The sequence below is a fragment of the Chiloscyllium plagiosum genome, unplaced genomic scaffold (assembly GCF_037043375.1).
Source record: "Chiloscyllium plagiosum isolate Xiang-an unplaced genomic scaffold, Cpla_swu_hap1 HiC_scaffold_22, whole genome shotgun sequence".
NCBI classification, from domain to species: domain Eukaryota; kingdom Metazoa; phylum Chordata; class Chondrichthyes; order Orectolobiformes; family Hemiscylliidae; genus Chiloscyllium; species Chiloscyllium plagiosum.
The window spans coordinates 55388193-55412666 of record NW_028270160.1 but is presented as its reverse complement, the minus strand read 5'-3'; the positions used below and the strand labels follow the sequence as shown (position 1 = coordinate 55412666).

Below are 24474 nucleotides of genomic sequence, written 5' to 3'. Positions count from 1 at the left end.
GCCTTGGTAGAAATCCCTAATGCACTTGTGAAGAGACATGAGAAGTGCTGCACTTTACTGAGGAATACTTTAATTACCTTAAAGTAAGCAAGTGAGGAGTTTCAGGGATTTGTATTTGTTAACTAACAAACGTATTCACTATTGTTCCTCAATCTTGTATATTTAATGGAACACAAACCACGTCAATCCATCTTGGCTTTTTATTGATGTATAATTCAAGTAAATTTACACTGTACCTCCTCTAACCAAATAGTACACCAAATAGGGGTCTGTCCAAGCCTGTTTATAATTTACACATTTATTTTTCACTTTTGTATTCCAACTCTCTTGAAGTAAAGGCTCCCTTTCCATTAGCTGTTCAGTTTACGTTTTGGAAATGTGCACTAGCTTTTAGCAATTTGTGAAGATGAGCACCCAAATTTCTTTACTCCCCAATAGTTCCTGTTCCCTTACATTCAGGAAATATTCTGATTTGTATATGATTAATATCCAATGCCTTTGGCAGATGGAATGAAGTGCTGATTTTAATACTTGGAATATACAGTTTTGTGAAATATGTCTGCACACTAATAATTGCATTGTATCCATTTTTATTGGAGTTTTTAGTTTGTCATAATCAGGGATTCAGAAGATACAATCAAAGTAGCGATGTAACTAATATGCTTCGTCCTCTATCTTGTCATATACAGTACGTTTCATTTAGTGTTCTGGAATGATTGTTTTCCATCTGGGCAGGAGTATAGCTTGCTGGTTTGTATTTGAAGATATTTACAAAGTTTTTATCTACCTCAAGAGTTGCTGCAAAACAGCTTTGGTAAAACTTTGGTAACCTGGTAAGAACTACAACTTCTGTCACCGTTGGGCCGGTCTGCCATTGTTCTGGTAAAATGGAATGGATTGACTGACTCTTTGTTCTCCAGGTTTTAAGGAAAAATGAAGGATTTCTAGTGGAAAATGTTGAATTCCTGGGATTTTCCATGTTTTATTTTTAATGGGTCTATTACCCATAATGTTACACACTGGCGCATTTGACTTGTGAAATCCCAACTGTTACAGTTCCAGCCCGAGCAACATTGGTCTGGATGGAATGCTGTTCAGAGTCATAGAGATGTACAGCACGGAAGCAAATCCTTTGATCCAACTTGTCCATGCTGACCAGATATCCCAACCCAATCTAGTCCCACTTGCCAGCATTTGGCCCATATCCCTCCAAACCCTTCCTATTCATATACCCATCCAGATGCCTTTTAAATGTTGCAATTGTACTAGCCTCCACTACTTCCTCTGGCAGCTCGTTCCATACACATACCACCCTTTACGTGAAAAGGTTGTCCCTTACGTCTCTTTTATATCTTTCCCCTCTCACCTTCAACCTCAGCCCTCTAGTTTTGGACTCCCCTTACCATGGGGAATAGACTTTGTCTATTTATCCTCTCCATGCCCTTCATGAGTTCATAAACCTCTATAAGGTCACCCCACAGCCTCCGACACTCCAGGGAAAACAGACACAACCTATTCAGCTACTCCCTATAGCTCAAATCCTTCAACCCTGGTAACATCCTTATAAATCTTTTCTGAAACCTTTCAAGTTTCACAATATCTTTCCGATAGGAAAGAGACCAGATTTGCATGCAGTAATCCAACAGTGGCCTAACCAATGTCCTGTACAGCTGCAATATAACCTCCCAACTCCTGTACCCAATAAAGGAAAGCATACCAAATGCCTTCTTCACTATCCTATCTACCTGCGACTCCACTTTTAAGGAACTATGAACCTGCGCTCCAAGATCTCTTTGTTCAGCAACACTCCGTAGGACCTTACCATTAAGTGTATGAGTCCTCCTCAGATTTGCTTTCCTAAAATACAGCACCTCACATTTATCTAAATTAAACTCCATCTGCCACTTCTCAACCCCTTGGCCCATCTGATCAAGATCCTGTTGTAATCTGAGGTAACCTTCTTCACTGTTCACTATACCTCCAATTTTGGTGTCATCTGCAAACTTAGAAACTATATGTCCTATGTTCGCATTCAAATCATTTATATAAATGATGAAACATATTGGATCTTGTGGCACTCCACTGGTCACAGGCCTCCAGTCTGAAAAGCAACCCTCCACCACCACCTTTGAGCCAGTTCTGTATCCAAATGGCTAGTTCTCTCTGTATTCCATGACATCTAACCTTGCTAATCAGTCTCCCATGGGGAACATTATTGAACGCCTTACTGAAGTCCATATAGATCACATCTACTGCTCTGCCCTTATCAATTCTCTTTGTTACTTCTTCAAAATACTCAATCAAATTTGTAAGACATGATTTCCTATGCATGAAGCCATGTTGACTATCCCTAATCAGTCCGTGCCTTTCCAAATACATGAACGTCCTGTCCCTCAGGATTCACTCCAAAATTTGCCTACCACCGACGTCAGGCTCACTGGTCTATAGTTCCCTGGCCTGTCCTTACCACCCTTCTTAAACAGTGGCACCACGTTACCCAACCTTCAGTCTTCCGGCACCTCACCTGTGACCATCGATGATAGAAATATCTCCGCAAGAGGCCCAGCAATCACTTCCCTAGCTTCCCACAGAGTTCCTGGTACACCTGATCTGGTCCTGGGGATTTATCAACTTTTATGCGTTTCTCTGTAATATGGACATTTTTCAAGATTGTCACCATCGATTTCCTGACATTCTATATCTTTCATGTCTTTTTCCACAGTAAATACTGATACAAAGTACTCGTTTAGTATCTCCCCCATCTCCTGTGGCTCCACAGCAGCGTCAGTGCAGACTTAGTGGGCTGAAAGGCCTCTCTCTGTCTTGTAGGAATTCTACTCTATGAATTGCAAGGCTGGCTGGCCCTCCTGATTTTTTTTTTTCCCCAATGGATTTAATATGTGGAAAAGCTGATAGTTTCATTTCATAATTGTTCAATTCGACAAGCAGCTGCTCCGAGGTTTCTGTGTCTTTTACTAGTTTGGAAATTGACTCCCTTTGAAAAGGCTGAGTCGCTGTTGTAATTTGCTGTGGCTATCTCATATATAACGAAAGTTGGCTTTGGAGCACAAGTTCTGATAGTGGCAATTGAGGCAAAGCCCTAATCATAAACAATGTTAGTTGCAAAGATCATAAAGTATCTGCTGTTGGCACCAATAAATAGCTGACTGTTTAAATGCTACAGCTTTGAACACATGTTTTGTAATGTCTTGCACAGAAGGCTGCAGTTGCACCAAAGATCTTTTCCTGCTGCTTTTATTAATTTTCAGTTTGAGTATGGGAGGAGGAGAATAGAGGAAGGAGAGCCAAGCAATCTTTGAAAGAGATCATCAATCCAGCAGTCCGTCAGGACTTCTTACCTAAGGAAAACTTGGGGTCGAATACTCGGTATCCAAAGTACTGTCACCACCCTATTTCCTTGTTTTCTGCAAACAATCCAGTCATGGTTAGGGGTGATCCTGACTTGAGTTGTGTATGATAGCATTGTTACACTTCACTGTTGTGGATCTGATTTTATTATGGAAGGGGATGCACCATGTGGTCTTCAAGGTGCACCTGGATTCTTTACAGGCTGTTCCAAATTGAAGCACCATGGCATAGGCTCCACCTGAGCACTGGAAATCACCTTGTTACTATGAAATTAAATGTCCTACAGTATTGAAGTTGGGACACCGTCTAACTGGTATCAAGTCACAATATTCCTTTTAACAGTAAGGGATTGATTAATACTTTGTGTCAAAAGGTGCTTCCTGATTTGCCTTATTCCATTAAGCAGCAAACCAGAAATTCCAATCACTTGTAAACGAAATAATTTAAAATATTCAGTATAGATATTTTTAATCACCCAGTTCACTCCTACTATGACATACGTCTAGAGCAGATAGGTCTTGAACCTGGACCTTCTCACCCAGAGTTGGGAAAGGACTAACCTGTGGAGTAATTCTATTAGATATTCACAGCTCTTCATATTTTAAGGTCTGTTGGATCAGTAGAAATCCAAAGATTTCTTTTTCTCTATTTCTGCAAATCTCTCATGCAAAGTAACAATTCATCAATAATGCTGGCATTGAAAGTGCTCATCTTTCTTTGAATGAAAGGAGCTGCAAGCACCAACTGTAGTTAAGGAAATATAAATTCTTCCCACCATGGCTTTGATAGAGTGGGTTGGAGTTTGCTGATGGTTAACAGAGGAGTGAGGGAAGATGTGATGTGAAGAATGATGATTGTATTTTCCTTTTATTAAAAAACACTAAAACTAGAATGCTCAGATTGTAAGTAATAATGAACTTGTTTGTAATTTCCCACAAAATCTTTGTTTTCATTTCTTTGAGGAAGTATGTAATGGACGTTCTTGTATTGTAGGCCTTGCTAATAGCATAAGTAACAGCTGGTCATGCTTACCAGACTTGGCTGTTGTCTGTGCTGCAATCCACAACACCACCATTAGAGGGCATGACTATTTTTTTGAACTGACATTATCTTGCATGTTGTCAGGGAACTACTGTGGCCACTTGAGCCTTTGCTTCCTTATGTTCAATGCTGCCATTGATAATTGGATGAGAAGCAGGCACTCTGTTCAGAATTTCCATTCTAGTCACTGAAGACAACACCCATGTTAAAGTCTGCTTTCGAGCTGCCTGTGACCATCATGGTTTATTCATTGGTAGGGGAACAGAAATCTGAGATAATAAGGTGTTCAGAGTTACAAATCCGGTTTGCTGTTTACAGTATCACACGGCTGTTGTGATGTAGAGGCCACTCGGTCCATTATGTCTGTTCTGCCACCTCGAGTGAGCAATCATGACTTGGTGCCATTCTCCTACCTTTCCACTGTAACCCTGCATGTGGTTTCTATTCAAATAATTATCTCATGCCCCTGTTAAAAGCTTCAGTTGACCCTGCCTTCACACTTCATGACAGTGCGTGCTAAGTCCAAATTGGCTGTGTGATTTTTTTTCACATTACATTTGCTTCTTTTGGAAATTACTTCAAATTCATGCCTTCTCATTCTTGATCCATTTGAGTGTATTTATCTATAAATGTATGCTGTTTTCACTTAAAGGAATTTTAGCGCTTTATTGAAGAGTTCATTTTTCTCTTGCTCATATTCTTACCTCTGCTTCAGACTTCATGGGGCATATATTGTTCCTTGAACAGAAATACTTTTCAATTGTGTTAACTTTTTGAGATGATGTGTTTGATTAGCATGTCATGAGGAGCACCATGGCTGAGTCAGCCTTGCTCTTGCCCAATGCCCAGTCTGTCAACCCCAGCAGGAGTTGCATCAGAATAATGAGTGGGAATCACAGCCTTTCCACTCGATTCCTGACATCGACAATAAACCAGTTACTAGGTCAGGCAATGAGCCAAGTACTGTGTCCCTTATTCTGGCCTGACTAAGAAGAGCTGTCAAACGCAGACAGACGAACTGAACCTGGAGTGCAGCTGGCTTTTGGTGCTGATGGGAGAGCATAATGCATTAGACCATTTCTGGAATCTGGAAGAAAATGCTTACTTGTTGAGTAAAATGGTAACAGTTTTACTTCTGACTTGACTTCCAGTTGCGAAATGCAAAGGATGGCAATTGAGTTGTTGAAATTAAGTACAAAGTTCCATCTAATCAATAAATCAATTACTTTCGAATAGCTCAACAAATAGTTTCGCAATAAATGTTTGAGCAGCCTTTGTTTGCCAAGTTGGATGGTATTATCACGGACCACTAAGATTCTGCTGCATACTGCATATCATCTACGATACAAAGTGAGTTTAAATCTCAGTATATTGCATGTGAAAATTACATTCCTTTTGGCCTTTGGAATAATCAGCTCTGAAAAAATCAATAATTTCCCTGGCAGTACCTTGTTCTCATCGATAGCTGTTGACAGCCAAGATGAGTGATGTCACTGCCAAGATTTGAACATTTATTGGTCATTGTAAACTGATGACTTAGTGATTAATAGGTGACTGTTTTTAAGAGCCAGTTCAAATAGAGGTATACTCATTTGCAGTCCCTTTCTTTAAATCCTATTTACGATTTGCTGTATCAGCCCAGAATTATGGGCACTTGAGATTAGAATTCTTTAGCATTAATATACAATAAAAGCATGAAACTGCAGGTTGGAAAATTGGAATCAAGGTTTTAGATTAGATTGCTTACAGTGTGGAAACAGGCCCTTCGGCCCAACAAGCCCACATCGACCCTCCGAAGAACAACTACCCAGACCCATTCCCCTACATTTACCCCTTCACTGAACACTACGGACAATTTAGCATGGCCAATTCACCTAACTTGCACATTTTTGGACTGTGGGAGGAAACTGGAGGGTTTGTGTAGGGAGAGTAGATGTCTGACCATTAGATACAAAGAGGTGCAGAGGCCCTAGTTGCCTCTTTTTAGGCCTAAACTAACATTGCAGGTAGGTATTACCTTTAGAATGGTGCACTGCCTGGTGTGTTGGACATCTGCAAACAGGAAAGATATTGCTACTTCAATGGTTTATTGAAAATCTCCCATTCGGATAGCAGACAGGTGAATTTGGCTAATGTATTTATTTGGTTTGCACGGCTAATGCATATCTTATATTTCCTAGGCAAAATATTTTTAAAACCATGCTGAACAACCTTGGTTTCAAAGCCTATTTTCTAAGAATAAGTAAAGTATTGCAGATACTGGAGATCTGAATTAAAAACAACGTGTTGGAGAAATTCAGGTCTCTCTGTGGAGAGAGAAACCAAGCTAATATTTTGAGTCCAATATCAATCTTCTTTGGAAATCAAAGCTTTCTGGACTTGAAATGTTAAATCTATTTCTCTCGACAGATGCTGTCAGAACTGCCGAGTTTCTCTGACACGTTTTTTCAGAACCTCTTCAATTTTCTGTGGTTCTTAACAATTTGTTAATCAACTAAGGTATTCTGAAAGGTTAATGGTGAAGTGAAGTTTTACATGTGACAAGACTCTTTGCTTTTCAGTATTTAATTTGAATAATTTGGAATTTACTTTATTCCCTGCTGGTTCAACCCTGAACCTACCTCGAAGGCTAGTGTGATTTACTTAGTGCCAGTTGTTCTCCAATACCTCACGCAGGTGAGCAGTGTTCCTGCATCTGCCTTGATGGAGTTGGCAGACTTATTCCACTGGAAGGGTCCACATTGGTATCATTTTGGAAAGCAATCAGATGCTGTGACCCTGGCTAATATTCCCCTTCTTAAATTTGGATATTTAAGCTAATTCCAACATTTTTACCCAGCCTCTAATCTAATTGTATGAAGATACAATCTGGGACAGTCTGGCCTCTGTGGCTTATTGGCTTGAATATAAACTCCATTTGAGAACTCAGCTGATGAGTTAAGAAAGAAAAAGGAGCCAGGACTGTGTGCAAGGCTTTCTTCCTTAGTCCTGTTGGTTAAAACTTCATCCTTTTTAAAAAAAACTTGCTTAATTGCTTAACAAATAAATATTTTTAAAGCAATTAAACTTCTGAAGCTTAGAGCATATAAACTTTGTTACATCAGACTTTCAACAGTTGCTTGTTTAGGTTGTGTACTGAAGCTTACTGGCAGATTCCTGGGTAAAATATGAAAGGCTATTATAGGTAACATATTGACAGTTAGTCTGCTTCATCCTTCTCTAGGTTGCATCTTCCTGTCGATAAAGGCAGTAAAGGAAAGTATTGTAATAAACGCTAAAATGCATTTCAGACCAATAAATGTCAGGTAGGTTAAGATTGCCATATATCCAATTATGCAAATCCAAAATGCCACTTCACATGAACACCAGAAGATGCGTCACTTGGCATGTATAGTTTGTGTTTAGCAATGAATGTTATATAAGGTTCAGTCTGTGCTCTCACAAGGCTTCAAATGCGCCTGACCACAATACCTATCTCACAGCTATACCACCCTTTATGTAATGCCTTTCACACAAAGTAAGATGTCACGACTTTGCTCTGGCTATGTTTTTAGACTTTTAATGGAAAAGACCTCTTGCAAACTTTTTTTTTAGTTTGTGCTGATATATTTGTATCGACATTAAAGGTTAAATATATATGGAGGTAGGTCTTACAGAATATTAGTGATTTCTGCTTGCTTCAGTGTATTGAGGCTGCCAATGTGCAAATTATAGTTTGGAATTACTGAATATCTAGTGCTTATAAAATGCAATACCTGACTTGTAATTTTCTCAAAAGGTTATTTGTAACCTGTCTGAAGACATTTTAATCAATGTTTATTCTAATAAGTCAATTGTATAAAATGTTCAGAGCATATTTTTAGCTAAGTTTTGAAGTAATTCTGTTAAATTATTATTTTATTGACCTGATCTCTGTTTGCTGAAGCCATGATCTGACTTTCGTGTAATGTCACAATAATCTGTTTATTTTTGTAATGATTCATAAAGCTTTAGGCGCATCCCATGATTACTTTAATAAAAAAAACCTTCGTAAGCTTTTGAAAAATGACCATTGTGAATCCGCCTCTTAGTAAAGGTCAACAACAAGCTTGCAACTCCTAAGGTCTGTTCACACAAAGACTGATATGAAATTCATTTATGTAAATTAGATTACTTTCCTAAATAGACTGCCAGTCGAAGGAAGAGCTATTTTTGCACTATTTCTGCTCTATGTAGACAAGATCCTTTCAGAATTGATAGCTTATCAAGATTGATCCATTTGCAAGATGTTGACATGCATGAAAATTTTGGAAACTACTTCCATTTTGAATTGTCTCCAAACTTCTGTCAATGATTTTGTCCAAGAGCAGAACCCTGAGTTTCAGAAATGCTGTGTAGCGATTTGTATGCACAGCAAATATTGCCTTTGAATTCACACATCACTTCAGGCAGTAGACGTTTTTGCAGACCAAAACTGACAGATAAAGCATTATATCAATAATAATTCCAACCAATTTATAAAGTGTAAATTTTGCTGACTCAACTTGTAAAGGAATCTTAAAAATTTACATTTTGCTCATTCCTGTTATGGTCGATAAGCTAAACCTCCCTTTGAGATTTGGAACCTGTGACCATTGAATTCTATGTGGCACACTGCAATGAATTATTGTTTTATGCTATTCTGTCCACTTCCAATCTAATGTAATTCCCTTCAGCTGCCTTTGGTTTTGCTGACTTTTGTGAAACATTTTTGTGCATAGAATGATCAGTTTGAACCAATGACTTGCTTCTCAAGGGAAAAGTTGTTTTTGAAGTTGTTGGAATATTTAATCAGTGCATCAATAATTAGCATGCAGGCTACTGCAGATTTTGAAGTGAGTTTTTGTTTACTCAGTTATGGAATGTGGATCTCGCTGGCCAGTACAACATTTTGTTTATATGAGCCGTTGCTGGGTAGGCCAGCATTTATTATTCATCATGATTGCCCTTGAGAAGGTAATAGGGGGAGCTGCACTTTGACCTGCTGGAATCCATGTGGTTGAGATATGCCCACAGTGTTAGTAGGAAGGAAATTCTAGGATTTTACTTTAGGGCCATCAAAGAACAACAGTACAGTCTCAAGTCAGAATGGTGATTGTCTTGGAGGGGGCTTTGCAGGTGGTGGTGATTCTATGCATCTGCTATCTTTCTTTTACATGGTGGAGGTTGTGTATTTGGGCAGTGCTGTCCAAGGAGTTTTGGTGAGTTACTGCTGTGCATTTTGTAGATGGTGCACACTGCTGCCATTGTTCATAGGTGATGAAAGGAGTGAATATTGATGATTGTTGATGCCAGTCAAGCAGCTTGTTTTATCCTGAATGGTGTTGAGGTTTTTAAGTGTTGTTGGAGCGGTAGATAGTGTTCCTTCATACTCCTTACTTGTACTTTCCAGACGGTGGACAAGCTTTGTGGACAGATGTTTGAAATCTATCCCATTTAGCAAATTGGTACATTCAGCACAGTGAAGGGTATCCTCAATGTGAAGGTGGGACAGCTTCTCCACAAGGACTGTGTGGTGTTCTTTCCTACTTATACTGTCATGGAAAGATGCATCAGCTAAGGCAGATTGATAAAGACGGGTCATGGAATTCTTTCTCTCTTGTTTTCTCTCAGGTTCTCACCACCTGCCGAAGGTCCTGTCTATGTTGTTTAAGTCTCAGCCAGCTTGGTCAGTCATGGTGCTACTGAGGCAGTCTTGATTATTGATATTAAAGTTCCTCATTTTATGTCTTAGTCACCATTAGCGATTCTTTCAAGCGGTGTATGACAAGTGGCAAGTGTGAATTCATCAACTTGCCAGGGTGGGAGGTTGGGGGAGGAAATGGAGTGGTGCTAGGTAAAGGGAAGAAAGTTTCCTTCCCATTTTTCATCTGATGCCATGAGATTTCATGGGGTCTGGAATCAATGCTGAGGAATGACAGGGCAGCTACTTTCCAACTGTGCTGCGCTGTACCACTGCCTCTGATTGGTCCCATACTGATGTGACAGATGCAAGACCTGTGGTGTTTAAAACATTAAGATATGATTCTGTGAGAATGACTGACCATGTTAGACTTGAGGGATGGCCAGTTCTAAAGCACAAGTCTTTGTCACTAAAACTTGTTGTTGTCAGTGCCCATACTCCTGGCCACACCCAGTGTGCTGAACCATTCCCGAACATAATTAAGAATGAGTAGAAACCAGGGACCAGCAGCTGAGGTGGCCTTCCACTTTGCTCTTCTATCTGAAGATGGTTGCAAAAGTTAGAACCTTGCCCTTTGCACTGATGTGCCAGGCTCCTCTATATTTGCGGGTGGGGTGGTTTGTCAAACACCCTTGACCAGTTGTTTTATTGCCTTCTGTCATTCAGGGGTGAATCTGACAGGCTTACAGAGCTTTGATCTGATCCATTGGATTGTTATGTTCTGTCCACTGTACAGCTTCTGCTGTTTTTATGCAGGTAGTCCTTTGTAGGAGATTTGCTCTTCGGTCCCAGGTATGCCTGGTGATGTTCCTGACATGCTCACCTATAGCCATTGAATCAGGGTTAATCATCCAGCTTGATGTGAAAAATGGCATCAGAGATCCCCCAAGCCATGGTGTTTGTATATAGTGGTGGAATACTGTACAGTCTTGCTGCTGCTGCTTTTGGCACATATCTCAGGAAGCATACATAAGATCTAGGCGACTGAAAATAGACAAAACTTTGGAAGAATGTTGGGAAAGTAGGACCACTCAGAAACGAGGAATTAAAAGGGCTAAGAGAGGAATCTTTAGCAAACAGGGTTAAGGAAAATCCCAAAGCCTTTTATTCATATATAAGGAGCAAGTGGGTAACTAGGGAAAGGGTTGGCCTACTCCAGGACAAAGGAGGAAACTTATGCGTGGCGTCAGAGAAAATGGGTTAGATTCGTGATGAGTACTTTGCGTTAGTATTCACCGAGGAGAAGGACATGATGGATGTTGAGGTTAGGGATAGATGTTTGATTACTCTACTCTGGGTCAAGTCGGTATAAGGAGGGAGGAAGTGTTGGGTATTCTAAAGGCATTAAAGTGGACAGGTCCCCAGATCCAGATGGGATCTATCCCAGGTTATCGAGGAAAGTGAGAGAGGAAATAGCTGGGTCTTTAACAGATATCTTTGCAGCATCCTTGAACATGGGTGAGGTCCTGGAAGACCGGAGAATTGCTAATGCTGTCCCCTTGTTTAAGAAGGGTAGTAGGGGTAATCCAGGTAATTAAAGACTACTGAGCCTGATGTTAGTGGTAGGGAAACTGCTGGAGAAGATACTGAGGGTTAGGATCTATTCCCATTTGGAATAGGCAATATGGTTTTGTGCAGGCAAAGTCATGTCATAACAACTTAATAGAACTCTTTGAGGAATTGATAAAGTTGATTGATGAGGGAGGGGCTGTCGATGTCATATACATGGACTTCAGTAAGGCATTTGATAAGGTTCCCCATGGTAGGCTGATGGAGAAAGTGAAGTTGCATGGGGTCCAGAGTGTACTAGCTAGATGGATAGAGAATTGGCTGGGCAGCAGGAGACAGAATAGTAATGGAAAGGAGTTTCTCAAAATGGAGAACTGTAACCGGTGGTTTTTCACCGGATCTGTGTTGGGGCCACAGTTGTTTGTGATATACATAAATGATCTGGAGAAAGGTATAGGTGGTATGATTGGCAAGTTTGCAGTTAAAACTAAGGTTGGTGGAGAAGCAGATAATGAAGGGGACTGTCATAGAATGCAACAGAAGAGAGATAGATTGGAGAGTTGGGCAGAAAAGTGGCAGATGGAGTTCAATCTGGACAAATGCAAGGTGATGCATTTGGAAGATCCAATTCTAGAGCGATCTATATGGTAAATGGAAACGTCCTGGGAAAAATTGATGTACAGAGAGATCTGTGTGTTCAAGTCTATTGTGCCCTGAAGGTGACAACACAAGTCGATATATGGCATGCCTTCCTTCATTGCATGGGGTATTGAGTACAAGAGTTGGTAGGTCGTGTTGCGGTTGTATAGGACTTTGGTTCAGCCACATTTGGAATACTGTGTACAGTTCTGGTCGCCACATTCCCAAAAGGATGTGGATGCTTTGGAGAGGGTGCAGAGGAGTTTCCCCAAGATGTTGTCTGGTATGGAGGGGGCTATCTATGAAGAGAGGGTGAATAGATTAGGATTGTTTTCATTAGGAAGACTGGTGTTGCGGGAAATCTGGTTGTGGCCTACAAAATCATGAGAGGCATAGACAGGATGGATAGCAAGAAGCTTTTTCCCAAAGTGGGGGACTCAATTACTAGAAGCTGAGAGTCCAAGGTGAGAGGGGATATGCTTAAGGGAGATATGCATGGAAAGTTCTTTATGCAGAGGGTGTTGGGTCATGTTGAAAATGTGTTGCTGGTAAAGCACAGCAGGTCAGGCAGCATCCAAGGAACAGGAGAATCGACGTTTCGGGCATAAGCCCTTCATCCGGATGAAGGGCTTATGCCCGAAACGTCGATTCTCCTGTTCCTTGGATGCTGCCTGACCTGCTGTGCTTTACCAGCAACACATTTTCAGCTCTGATCTCCAGCATTTGCAGACCTCACTTTCTCCCTGGAACATGTTGCCAGCGGAGGAGGTAGAGGCGGGTGCGATAGCGTCATTTCAGATGTATCCTGACAGACACATGAATGGGCAGGGAGCAGAGGGATGCAGACCCTTAGAAAATAGGCAGCGCGTTTAGATAGAGGATCTGAATCAGCACAGGCTTGGAGAGCGGAAGAGCCTGTTCCTGTGGTGTAATTTTCTTTGTTCTTTGTAACATCCAGATTTGAGCTGCTAGATTTCGTCTGAATCCATCACATTTGCCACATGACATGATAGTATCCTCAGTGTGAAGACTTTCAGATGCGTCTGTGGCAGTTAGCTTTGTGAGCAGGAGGTTAATTGGGTTTGTGTCATCACTTGGTGTTCTCATCACCTTCCATGGGCTCAGCATGTAAGCTGTTTTTAGGACTCTGCCTGCTCAGTTAGTTGTGATGCCTACTCAGCTGCACATTGTAATGGACATTGAAGTCTCCCCAAAGAGAACATTCTATACCCTTGCTATTCCATGCTTCATATAAATGATAGGAGTCCTGATTCATCAACTGGGGAAGAGCTGTGGGCATTAGAGGGTAGAGTTCTCAACCTTAATGTGTCTCTGATAGATGCACTAACTTCCAAAATTGCTTGCAGGCAGAAGAAGAAAGATTTCTATATTTCACAATATTGCATGTGCAGTTGCTGTTAAAATGTAGAGGAGTGTGTCACTCATCCCCTACACAGCAAAAGTCACAAACAGCATCAAAACCTTATATAGCCATTGCTTCAACCTCAAACTTTCAGTTCACTGCCCCAGTTCAGGAATCTGTTTACTCTTCAATATTTCTGAAATCTATTGTAACATAGATAATTGAAGCACTATTACTGACAATGCTGATGGCTGGCAAAGGTTTCAATTGCTGGTAAGCTTCACAGATAACCTGCAGTATATTTGAAGATCAGGTCGTTGTGATATACTGATGGTTTGCTAAATTTTTAAAAATTGGATGTTTCACAATCTTTACAGATGCAAAAGGTGAAATTCTCTGCTTTTGGCACAGTGGGTTGCTGGTCAAAACCGGTCTTATTTTTGGTTTGGATGTGTGAATTGTTTTGCTTGTTCATCATTATTTCCCATTTGTTTTTTTTTTGCCCATGTAAATTTCAACCCCACCCTGATCAAGAGGACAGGTGATGTTATGTCCCCAAATGTCTGTTTGCTCCATGCCTTCAGCGCTCGTGTTTCCTCCCTTTGATAGCTTTTTAACATATTTTATGACCACTTTGCAGAATTGTTTGCAAATTATGATATCTCCAGTCTAGAGCAAAGTGGCCATTCTCATTACAGTGAAGTGTGTTTCTCAGGCAAGGGAACTCTGGTTTAAAGGATATCCAGTGCATAACATTAGAATGCCTTCTGACAACAGTTTAGTTGAAGGAGGCCATAACAATGCGTCGTGGATGTTTATGCCTACACTGTGTTGCTTGGCTATACAAGAAAGTTATAGTAAAGTTCCAATCTTACTAATATCTTTCCATGTTCACTCTTAAAATAAAATATTCATAAACAGATTCTTGTCCACCCTCCACACCAGAGCGTACGTGCACATGTACACACCCCTTCAATCTTTTTGATTGGCATTTGAATGTTGTAAAAGGTTCTGAAGGTACTTTGTGCTCATTTCACTTAACTTTTAATGGTTTGTATTGAACTTTTTTCAATAAACATTAGGACCCAGAAGATCTTTTGAATGAAGTGAATGGTGATAGTTGCTTATTAAATGTTTTCTCTCCAGGTCTACCAGTTCTCATCTGACAGCTACATGACGTATGACCAGCGATATGGAAGAGGTTTAACAAAAGAAACTTTGAAAGATGGTAAGACGTAATCTTCAATTCTTGGAAGTTTGTGCGTCATTCTGAGATTCTGTCTTCTACTTGAAACTATGTTTAACTGTGTTGCTTTTGCCTCCCATCTGCATACAATAACATTCATTATTCAACATGCTCCAAATGTCAACAATACTCTAGCAATGGGCATGTAACACAAAAGCAAAAGTAAAACATTGGCTGTCTGCTTCTGTAATGTCAAGCAGAAGGGATCTTTTGGATTTTTCTGTTGGTGTATTGTAACATGAAATTACATTGCAAACACATTACAATTCAATTTGGAATGTAAGATTTGTGTAACAGATTAACTTAGAGCAGTACAAGTTATCAAGATACAATTGTCATTGAACCCCCACAAAATGGTGTTACTCAGTTCACTGTTAAAGTCAAGGAATGTCATAGACATCAAGGAAAAATAAGCCTGGGTGTTATGATTAGTAGTGGCCCGCAGTTTGAATTTGCAAGTGCTTTTACTGTCCACCCATCCCCTCAGTTCACTTTCCTCCTCTTCATCAACAGCAGTTCATGCCCACACAATGGTAACCCATAGGAAAAATTCAGTTGATCACTTTTTAACTGTAAATCCATTCAGAAACCAGATGGGTTAATCCATGGGGGATTAGGATGGTTGAGCCCAGTTTTGCCTTCAAGCAACATTGGATTTCTTGGAGAGTCATTGCAAATAATTAGGCTAATTTATTTAACCACCTCTTTCCCTGTTAGAGTGCTATTATTGTGTTGTTCTACATTATAAATATTTCATCAGTATAGAGTTGAATTGATGGATGTGTTGAAGGTGCCCTTCCTGGAATGTTGGCAGCAGCAGGCTCCTTTGTTGAAATGGTGGTCCCAGGAGGAGGCAGCAGCAAGGTAAGCCAGAACGAGGTTCCGGCTGCTTTGGTGTGGTGGGCCCAGCATCAGGTTTGAGCCCAGTTTGGGACGTGGCAAGTTCAGAGGGCTCTTGGCAGTGATGATGTCTATGGAGGCAAGATGGTGACGCAGTTCCAGACCATGGCAGAGCCTGGCTGGGGCGGTCTATGGCAACCCGGTGCACCTGAATTTGCAGACTGAGGGATGGCCGTTATGGCTTTGTTTTTCTGGTGGTGAGGACTTGTCGTGGAGGTGGGAGAAGCGATCTGGACATTTCCTTTTCTTTTGGCTGTTTTTTTTATTTCTGATATGGAGACGCTGGACTTGGACTGGGGTGGACAAGATCAAAAATCAAACTACACCAGGTTATAGTCCAACAGGTTTATTTGAAATCGCAAGTTCTCAGAGTTCTGCTCCTTCCTTAGGTATGGTATATTAGTGAGGTATAAGACACATTACTTATAAGCAAAAAGTTAACATCTTTGAAACTACTTGCCCTCATTGAATCCTTTCATCAGTTAGGAGGTAGACTGCTGATTAAATTGCAAAGTCCAGATTCCTTTCAAGTCTTTTTCCCAAGATAATTAAAGAATTTATCAATGTACCAGAGTTGTTATCTCAGGTTAGACAATACACTTTAGGTATGGAGTCCTGCTTCGAATCTACCTATGTTTTAAGCTGAGGTCCAGTTTCAATTTTTTGACAGAAAAGAACTTGAATGAAATAATTCCTCCCAGCGTATATGTGTATATATATATATATATATAAAATATGTGTTGTGTGTGAGAGAGAGTGCATGCGTGTGCGCGTAAGTGGGGGTGAGAGAGTAGTTGAAAATAAATGAGAGCCAGTTATGGGAGTATATAGTGTGATGGGGTTACCTGTAGTGTGACGTGAACCCAAGATCATGGTTGAGATCACCCTCATGGGTACGGAACACAAGGCATGGACACAGACTCTCTCTCTCTCCACACACACACGCGCGCGCACGCGCACACACACACACACACACACACACACACACGAGCTGGGGGGTGTTATTTCATTCAAGATTCTTTTCTGTTACGTGACAACAAAATCTAAATCTAATCTAAAACTTGCTGCGAAGCAGACTGGTGCTTGAAATTGTATATGTTTCTCCAAGAGGCCTTTTTCACTTATTTTGTTTGTTCTATCGAATCTTTTTTCTTAAAACTCCTTCCCTTAAAGAAAACCTTGGTGTTTTGTACTGTCTTATGCTAGCCTGTTACGTAAACCATGCTTTCCAAAGTGGATTGTGAGCTAGATGGGCTCCCAGTGTCAGTTCATTCTGAGGATTCGTCCTTCATTTTGCTGTCCATAGGCAGGGTTTGCAAACAAAAACTATTGGCTGAACAGCTAACACAAAATCAAAATGTGGAAATCTTCAATAAAGATGGAAAATGCTGGAAATACGCAGCACTTAAGTAGCATCTGTGGAGAGAAAAAGTGAGCTTTTCAAACTGTGAATGTTCATTATTTCTGAAAATCATGCTGAATATTTTCAGCAGTTCATGTTTTTATTCACTGAAAAGGTATGTAATCTGTAATAAGTCTATGTGCTTCATTATCCTCACTCAATTCATTGTAACATCAACAAAGAAGTTGTTCTGTTATTAGAATTTTATTAGCCTATGACTGGAATCACCTTGACTGGAAGATGAAATAATAAATCTTAAGAAACAGCTTTCCAAAAATTGAGAATTAAGTGTCTGGTGAATAGCCTAATTGTTTAGAACAAGACATAGTGAACTTTACATTATTATGAAACAAATTGTGAAAGTTCAGCTGCAGATTTCTAATGATTTGAAAATGTAGTGTTCTTGAAATAGGCACAATTGAATGTTCGTTTTGTGTTCCACTACCAGCTAAGCTTGTATCATGTTGTCGCAGCACAGAATTTTACATTCCTGATTTAATCAGGAGTGGATGATGTGAAGTACACGATAATGTTGAAGTGCAGAAGTAGAAGTGAGCGTTTATCTGCTTTCATGCCTGCTATTATGGCTAATGCTACCTCACTCTAATTTTAATTCATTCAAGTACATCATGTTCGCCCTCCTTGATGTCTCTACCTTCTCACCCTTCTCTATAGTGAATACAGATGCAGCGTACTTATTTAAAATTTCAGCTATATCTTCTAGCTTCCCACACAAATTGTTACTTTGGTCCCTAATGGGCCTTATTCTTTCTCTAGTTATTCTCTTATGCCCTTAATAAACTCAAAATGCCTTTAGATATTGTTCCTCAATGATGAATGTCTTCCAAACAAAAGCTCAACAATAGGCCTAATGTTGTCACAAAATGCTTAATGGTTATTTTGGTTTAATCTTAATTAGTTGAACGTGTTGTATGGTTTTGTATTAAATTGAGCCAGACAGCATCCAAGGAGCAGGATGTTTCGGGCCCTTCTTCAGGAATGCTCCTCGGATGCTGCCTGGCCTGCTGTGTTTTTCCAGCACCACATTTTTCAACTCTGGTCTCCAGCATCTGCAGTCCTCACTTTCTCCTTGTATTAAATTGATCTGATTATTGTATACATGCTAGTCTGAAGAAGGAATTTTACTGCTGCTTTTAGGTGTTGTCGAGTAAGAATTTTGCCCGTGGGAACAATGTAAAATTAGTTACAGAAGTCTGTCCTTGTATTTATAGAAGAGGAAGAGATTGCTTAGCCTTAAATTCTTACTGAATTATATAAACTCTAATGTTTACTAGAGTGGTTCATTAAAAATAACGTCTTTTTGAGATTAATTTTAAGTTACACAAAGCCTTGGAAAGGAAATAACCTATTATACATGCCTGAATTAACTAGTGGCTACTCATTAGTGTTCAGTTTAAAATGTTTCCAGTTAAATCCTCCGACTCTGGTGCAACTTGTGAATATGACACTAACTGATGGTGTATGTACTTACCAAAGCAAAATGCTATGGATGGTGGAAGTCAAAACACAAACGGCTTGAAATACTCAGACCTGGTGGTATCTATGGAAAGGACAAATTAATTACTTTTCAGTTGATAACTTTTAAAAAGAGGAACGGTTAATTTTAATTGCTCCTCCTAAATGCTGGTTTTGTTCCAGCATCAACAGGGCACACAAAATGGTACAGAAACCCTGGAATAGAATCTGATTGAAGAAAAACAAAATATCGGTAAAAGGCCTTTTTTTTTTTGAAGAATGAATGGGTGATTTAACTTTATTGTCATCTGTTTTATTTTTAATCATTATCCCTACCCTGCCAAAACTTGTGCTTCTGTTAAATAATGGGAATAGGCCACTCAGTCTTTCGAGCCTGTTGCAACATTGTTTGCTATGGCAGTTCTATTTATTTGTATTTTTTGTCCACCCTGACATTATTGGATTATTTATTTATTGCCATGTGTATCTTGTTACAAAATACAGTGAAAAGTTTTATGTACTGACACCACTCTCTGGTACCATCTTAAAACACAGAAAAATAAACCAAAACACAGAATATAAAGGCAGAATAATAATGAAATAAAGATAGTGGTCAACTTTACAGTCCTTCTTGTTAAGTGTTCCGTCATAGGCCATGGGCCTAGTGGCCAGGTACGAGTCCCTCTTGCGACTGGAATGAAAGTTGTCACCCATCAGCACCATCTTGCCTCCACCAACGTCCTCGATAGATCTCGCCAATGCAGATGCTGCCAGCAGCACGAACTCGACTCTTGACGCCTTGAGTCCACTTTGGGCTGACCTGCTGATGCGGCTGGGTCTTGGTCTGGGCCCAAGCTCATTGCGGCCTCCATTAATCTGTGCTGGGTTTATGTGCTGCTGGGAACCCAAACTTGCCTTTGTTGCAGCAGCCATGAGTTGGCGCTAGGATTGTCTTGACAATATAGAAGCCACCAAGAACTCAAACCCGCCTTCGCTGCTGCCACACGTCCACGCTGCTGGGCTCACGAGAGTCTGTGTTCGGCTTGCTCACCACCATTGTGCTCTTCAATAAAAAGTAAGGAAAATTAGAGGGGTAAAAAAGCAGATGGAACAGCCAAACTCCAGGCTCAGAAGTGCAATCTGCTGCCATCTTATCGGAAGATCTTATCTGTCTTTTGCTCGAAATCACTCGTCACTCCAGTACTTGTTGAGGTATACCTGGCCTCAATCTAACACATCTGTTTTAAGTCTTTCCCCGAACAGCACTAAGGGTGAAACTACTGATATCTACTGATAGGATTGCAGTGGTACAAGAAGGCAGCTCTCTACCAGCTTCTTGAGATAATTAGCAATAGGCAACAAATGCTAATTTTGTCAACAATGCACATATCCCTGCATCCAAAGTCTCAAGTCTCGGCACAATTAAAAGTTGGCGCGAGTACACATTCTTCAAATTCCCTTATTTTTCTTGATCTGTCTGTTTTCCTTTTCTAGCATTTTCTGTTTGTTTCCAGTCAAGTTTGCATCACTGCTACAGTATTGAACCTGCTCCTATCGACGTCAAAAATGGCATGCTGTGTGATTATCACAAAGGCAAACTTCCCTCTTCCATTTTGACCTGTGTGCAACATTTGACAGGTTGACAACTACCTTCATTTGGTTCCGTTCTTGCCTGTCTCATAGCTTGGGAATTAATTGAAATAGCTTCTCCACCTCCTTAAATCCCTCCCCCACCCCCAAAACATTCTAGTAACACACGGCAAGTGGATCTTGGGTCCCTAAGAAGTACCTGACCTTTTTATACGTTGTTTTCGCTGGGTGCGCTTTCCATGCATTCCGTGCTTGGGACTGTGATGATAGGGAGCATTCTTCCTAACCCAAAGTCTTCCACAAGATTTGTTTTAAATTCTGCAACTTGTTTATCATCATGCAAAGCCATGAGTTCAAATTGAATCGGGGCCTCCCAGTGGTCACATGCTGTGAAATCTGGCTTCTGTTGTCTTTATCTTGGTGGCAGACCTGGAAATCCAGATGTTGATGGGTCAATCAGCCAGATACTATTAAAGAAGCCAAATTTAATTATGTGATTATGGGGAGCTGACTGTGGATACCACTACAACACACCACTTGTGATACTCAAACTAAAGCAACAACAATGTGCGAGTTCAAAACTCAATTAAATATGCACCTTGTATTTTGAGAGACTTGTCTCACACCCCATCCCAACGCAACGAATTTATCTTCCAAGCAAACCAGCTCATTTTCTCACAACCTGAGCCTGAACTCTCCAAACTTTCATGAATCTTTCCAACTAGGCTCACTCATTGGCCTCTCCAACCAAGACTGCTAACTTATATTGAGTTTTCAGTATTTGCCTGCTTTGTGTCATGATGAACACACAAGCTTCCAAAGTGATGAAAAGACAGTACACATCCGTTCTTGCTTTCTCAGTGCGGTGCTAATCGCAACCCTGCGGATGTTTACTGAGGACCTCCTGGGAGTTCTTGTGCAGTAGAATATTTCACTTTAGCATCTGAGTCAGATATTTTCTTCCCATTTTATTATGTTAATACCAATACACCATTAGAAGTCTGTTCCTGAAAAAACTGGGGATGCAAAAATCTTTGTTTGCAGACTTGGAAGGATTGAGACAAATAAACTGTAATCTATGATGCTAATACAAGGGTGTTAGTTAAATTGAGGCGTTCCTTGTGGTGGTGATCTCACAAGTTTGCAGCAGTGTTCCTGTTTTACAGGGATGCCTTTGGTTGCGTTGGCCATCAGGTGGTGCTGTGGCCTAGCTTTGTAAATATGCAAACTGAAAGATTTCTTGCAAGCTCCAAAGCTTAATATTTGATATGTTTCTTGTCACCTACTTCTAAACAATGTGAAAAATAAATCTGTTGACCTATGACAATATCTTTTGTTTAAAACCAGTAGTGTCTATAAATTGGCAGCCAAATGGTTCAAAGTTTATTTACTCACAAGTTGTGCTGTATTTTTTTTATATGATTTCTCAAAATGAATGTTTATGCCCACAGCTTGAAGATAAAGGATCAAATTAAGAAAAAAGATTGACGTTTGCGCAGGAAGGGATAAACTTGATTGTCTCAGTAACTAATTTTGGGCTGTCTGTAGCCTAGAGTTTGAGACTTGACTACATGTTGACATAATTCTAGTTGATGTTCAACTAGATTGCCAGTCTCCCCTTTCCCCAGTGTGAAGCGAATGTTTATTTTATACATAAGTGATGAGACTTCGACCATGTTACTTAGCTGGCTTTCGCACTGCTTCTGAGTTTTTAAATTTGTGTCTTGGTAGTTTGCTGCCTGAGTTAACGGATACTACAAGCTTCAAAGCAGGGTGAAAAAGATGGAGCTGAGAAATAAATGGAGCAGTGACTCATTATTTTTTCATATTTAACATTTCTATGAGGATAGTTTGCAAAATCAAGCTGTTGCATTCTAGTTTTCTGCATTACAGAGAGAGTGGAGTAAGGTATTGGAGACTAGAGAAAGCTCTAAGAATGGGGTTAGGGGGCGGGGGAGTGTGTGAGAGACCAGAGAGAGCTGTAATGAAAAAAAAAAATCAGAGAGACAGACCAGCGACAGCTATAAAGGACTAGGGACTGGGAGGGACCACTGAGACCAGAGAGAGAGAGAGAGACAGAGATAAATGAGGTGGTACGGAAAAGGACAGTGAGACCAGAGACAGCTATAAAGCAGGGGGGTCTCGGAGAGACAGAGCCCAGAGAGAGTGAGGAGGGGAGGGAGTGTGTAGGTCTGGGAGAGACATTGAGCCCAAAGAGAGTGATGAAGGAAGGGAAACTGGGCAAGACAGTGAGATGGCTTGACCAACTGTATTCTAAAGAAAACTGACTTCACAGGAAAGAAGGTAAGTGATTGATTAGGCAGTACATTTTCTCCCCTTTCCATGAGCCATTACTTTTGTTTCAAACTAGGTGTTCGGGTCAGGACAGCAGTGAATGACTTAATGAGAATAGAAGCACGTACATAGTCTAGAGTTAATAATTAAAAGAACCAGGAGGGGTCAGTTTAGTTAAGTTGGCTAGATGGCTGGTTTGTGATGTAGAATGCCACCAATAGCCATGGGTTCAGTTCCTGCCAGCTGATGTTTCTTATTCTCAACTTTGCCCCTTATCTGTGGTGCGCTGGCTCTAGGGTTAATCCACCACCAATCATGTCTCTCTGTAATGAGGCAGCAGTCCTGTGGTCTGGTAAGACTATGGGGATTTTACTTTTATCTTTATTACCAGATGATTTTGTTGCAAAATGATGTTGATTTTATGGTTGCCATTAGACTAGCTCTTAATTCCTGATTTCATTAATTGGATTCAAATTTCGCTATCTGCATGGTGGGATTCTAACCCATGACCTCGAAGCCTTTAGATTGCTAGTGCAATGTCAACGTCACCTCCAAGAAGGGACCATGATAAAGGATATCACAAAGAGGATACAGAATACTCTACAAGGGGCAGGAAATAAGCTACAAATCCTGGTGCATATTGGTTCCAATGATGGAGTGAGAGAGCACCGACATTGAAGTCCTAAAGTAAGATTTTTAGGAGCGAGGGAGCAAGATTTAAAAGATAAGACCTAGAAGGTACACTTGCCAATATCAAATGCCAACCAGAAATAGGCTACTAGAGAAGATCATTGAATAGTTAGAGACAGTGTAAGAAGAAGGACGGCATTGAAACCAGTTCTGGGCAGGAGGCTCCCTTATTCAAAAGGCCCAGGTTTCACTTTAACAGGAGGAGGAGGGCTGATGGCGACACCGGGCAGTTGACTATTGTGTTAGAGAGGGTTTAAACTAAATTACCAAGGGGTGGGCACTACCATGTAGAAGTAGTTCTTTTTTAAAAAAAGAATAATCTACCCAGTTGAGAGACTTAGAGAGAGCATTGTAATCAGTAAGAGCAGACCTGGTTATAGAATGAGAAGTGGTCAATGATTGACTGGTTTGTCTAGCGCAAATGGAACCTATCATTTGATCAGTTCCTGATAATTCTGTAAACAAATGCTCCAACACTATGGCGCAGTTGGAAAAACAACAGAACCATTATCAATGCTGTTTGCTATGAGCTCTGTGCTTTTTGTTGATGTAACTTCACCTGTACTCCTGTGGATGTTTGGAGTTTCTTAGCTATGTGTATGAGATGGACACATTGATATACGCACTCTGTGAATTCTGCAGGTGCACAATCTTTTTGTTTTTTAAACATGAAGATGGGTTTCTCTTTGCCTTTGTTTTGTCCTGTTCATTCCACCAATATGTTTGAGAAACCTGTAGACACCCTGTTCAATCCTAATGCCTGCGTATGTAGCATTTATTATTTCAATCTTGTTGCATTCTCTAAAATTGGGAAAAAAGGAAAAAGGTTATCTCTACCTGTACTAAATTGAGAGATAGTTTGTATTGTAACCGGTTAATGTTCTGGGGACCTGGGTTTGAATCCTGCCACAGCAGAAGGTATGCAGAGAAGAGCAGGCGTTGTAATCTGTGGTAACCTCCTTCGCTGTCCACTACACCTCCAATTTTGGTGTCATCTGCAAACTTACTAACTGCACCTCTCATGCTTGCAACCAAATCATTTATGTAAATGGCAAAAAGTAGAGGACCCAGCACTGATCCTTGTGGCACTCCACTGGTCACAGGAGTCAAATGATGTACATGAATCCATTGTCAATTGTTGGGAAAAACCTGTCTGGGTCACTAATGCCCTTTAGGGAAGGAAACTGCCATTCTTACCTGGTCTGGCCTACAAGTGATTCTAGACCCACAATGTGGTTGACCCTTAACTTGTG

At 40.4% G+C, this 24474-nt stretch overlaps 1 protein-coding gene across 1 annotated transcript in view; it reads left to right on the top strand.

Moving 5' to 3' along the window:
* ipmkb (inositol polyphosphate multikinase b) overlaps positions 1–24474 on the top strand; it is a 105283-nt gene that overhangs the window by 64908 nt on the left and 15901 nt on the right. The window contains exon 5 of the mRNA XM_087999067.1: positions 14769–14850. Coding sequence (XP_087855193.1) covers positions 14769–14850 — 82 coding nt within the window. The remainder of the gene's footprint in view (positions 1–14768; positions 14851–24474) is intronic.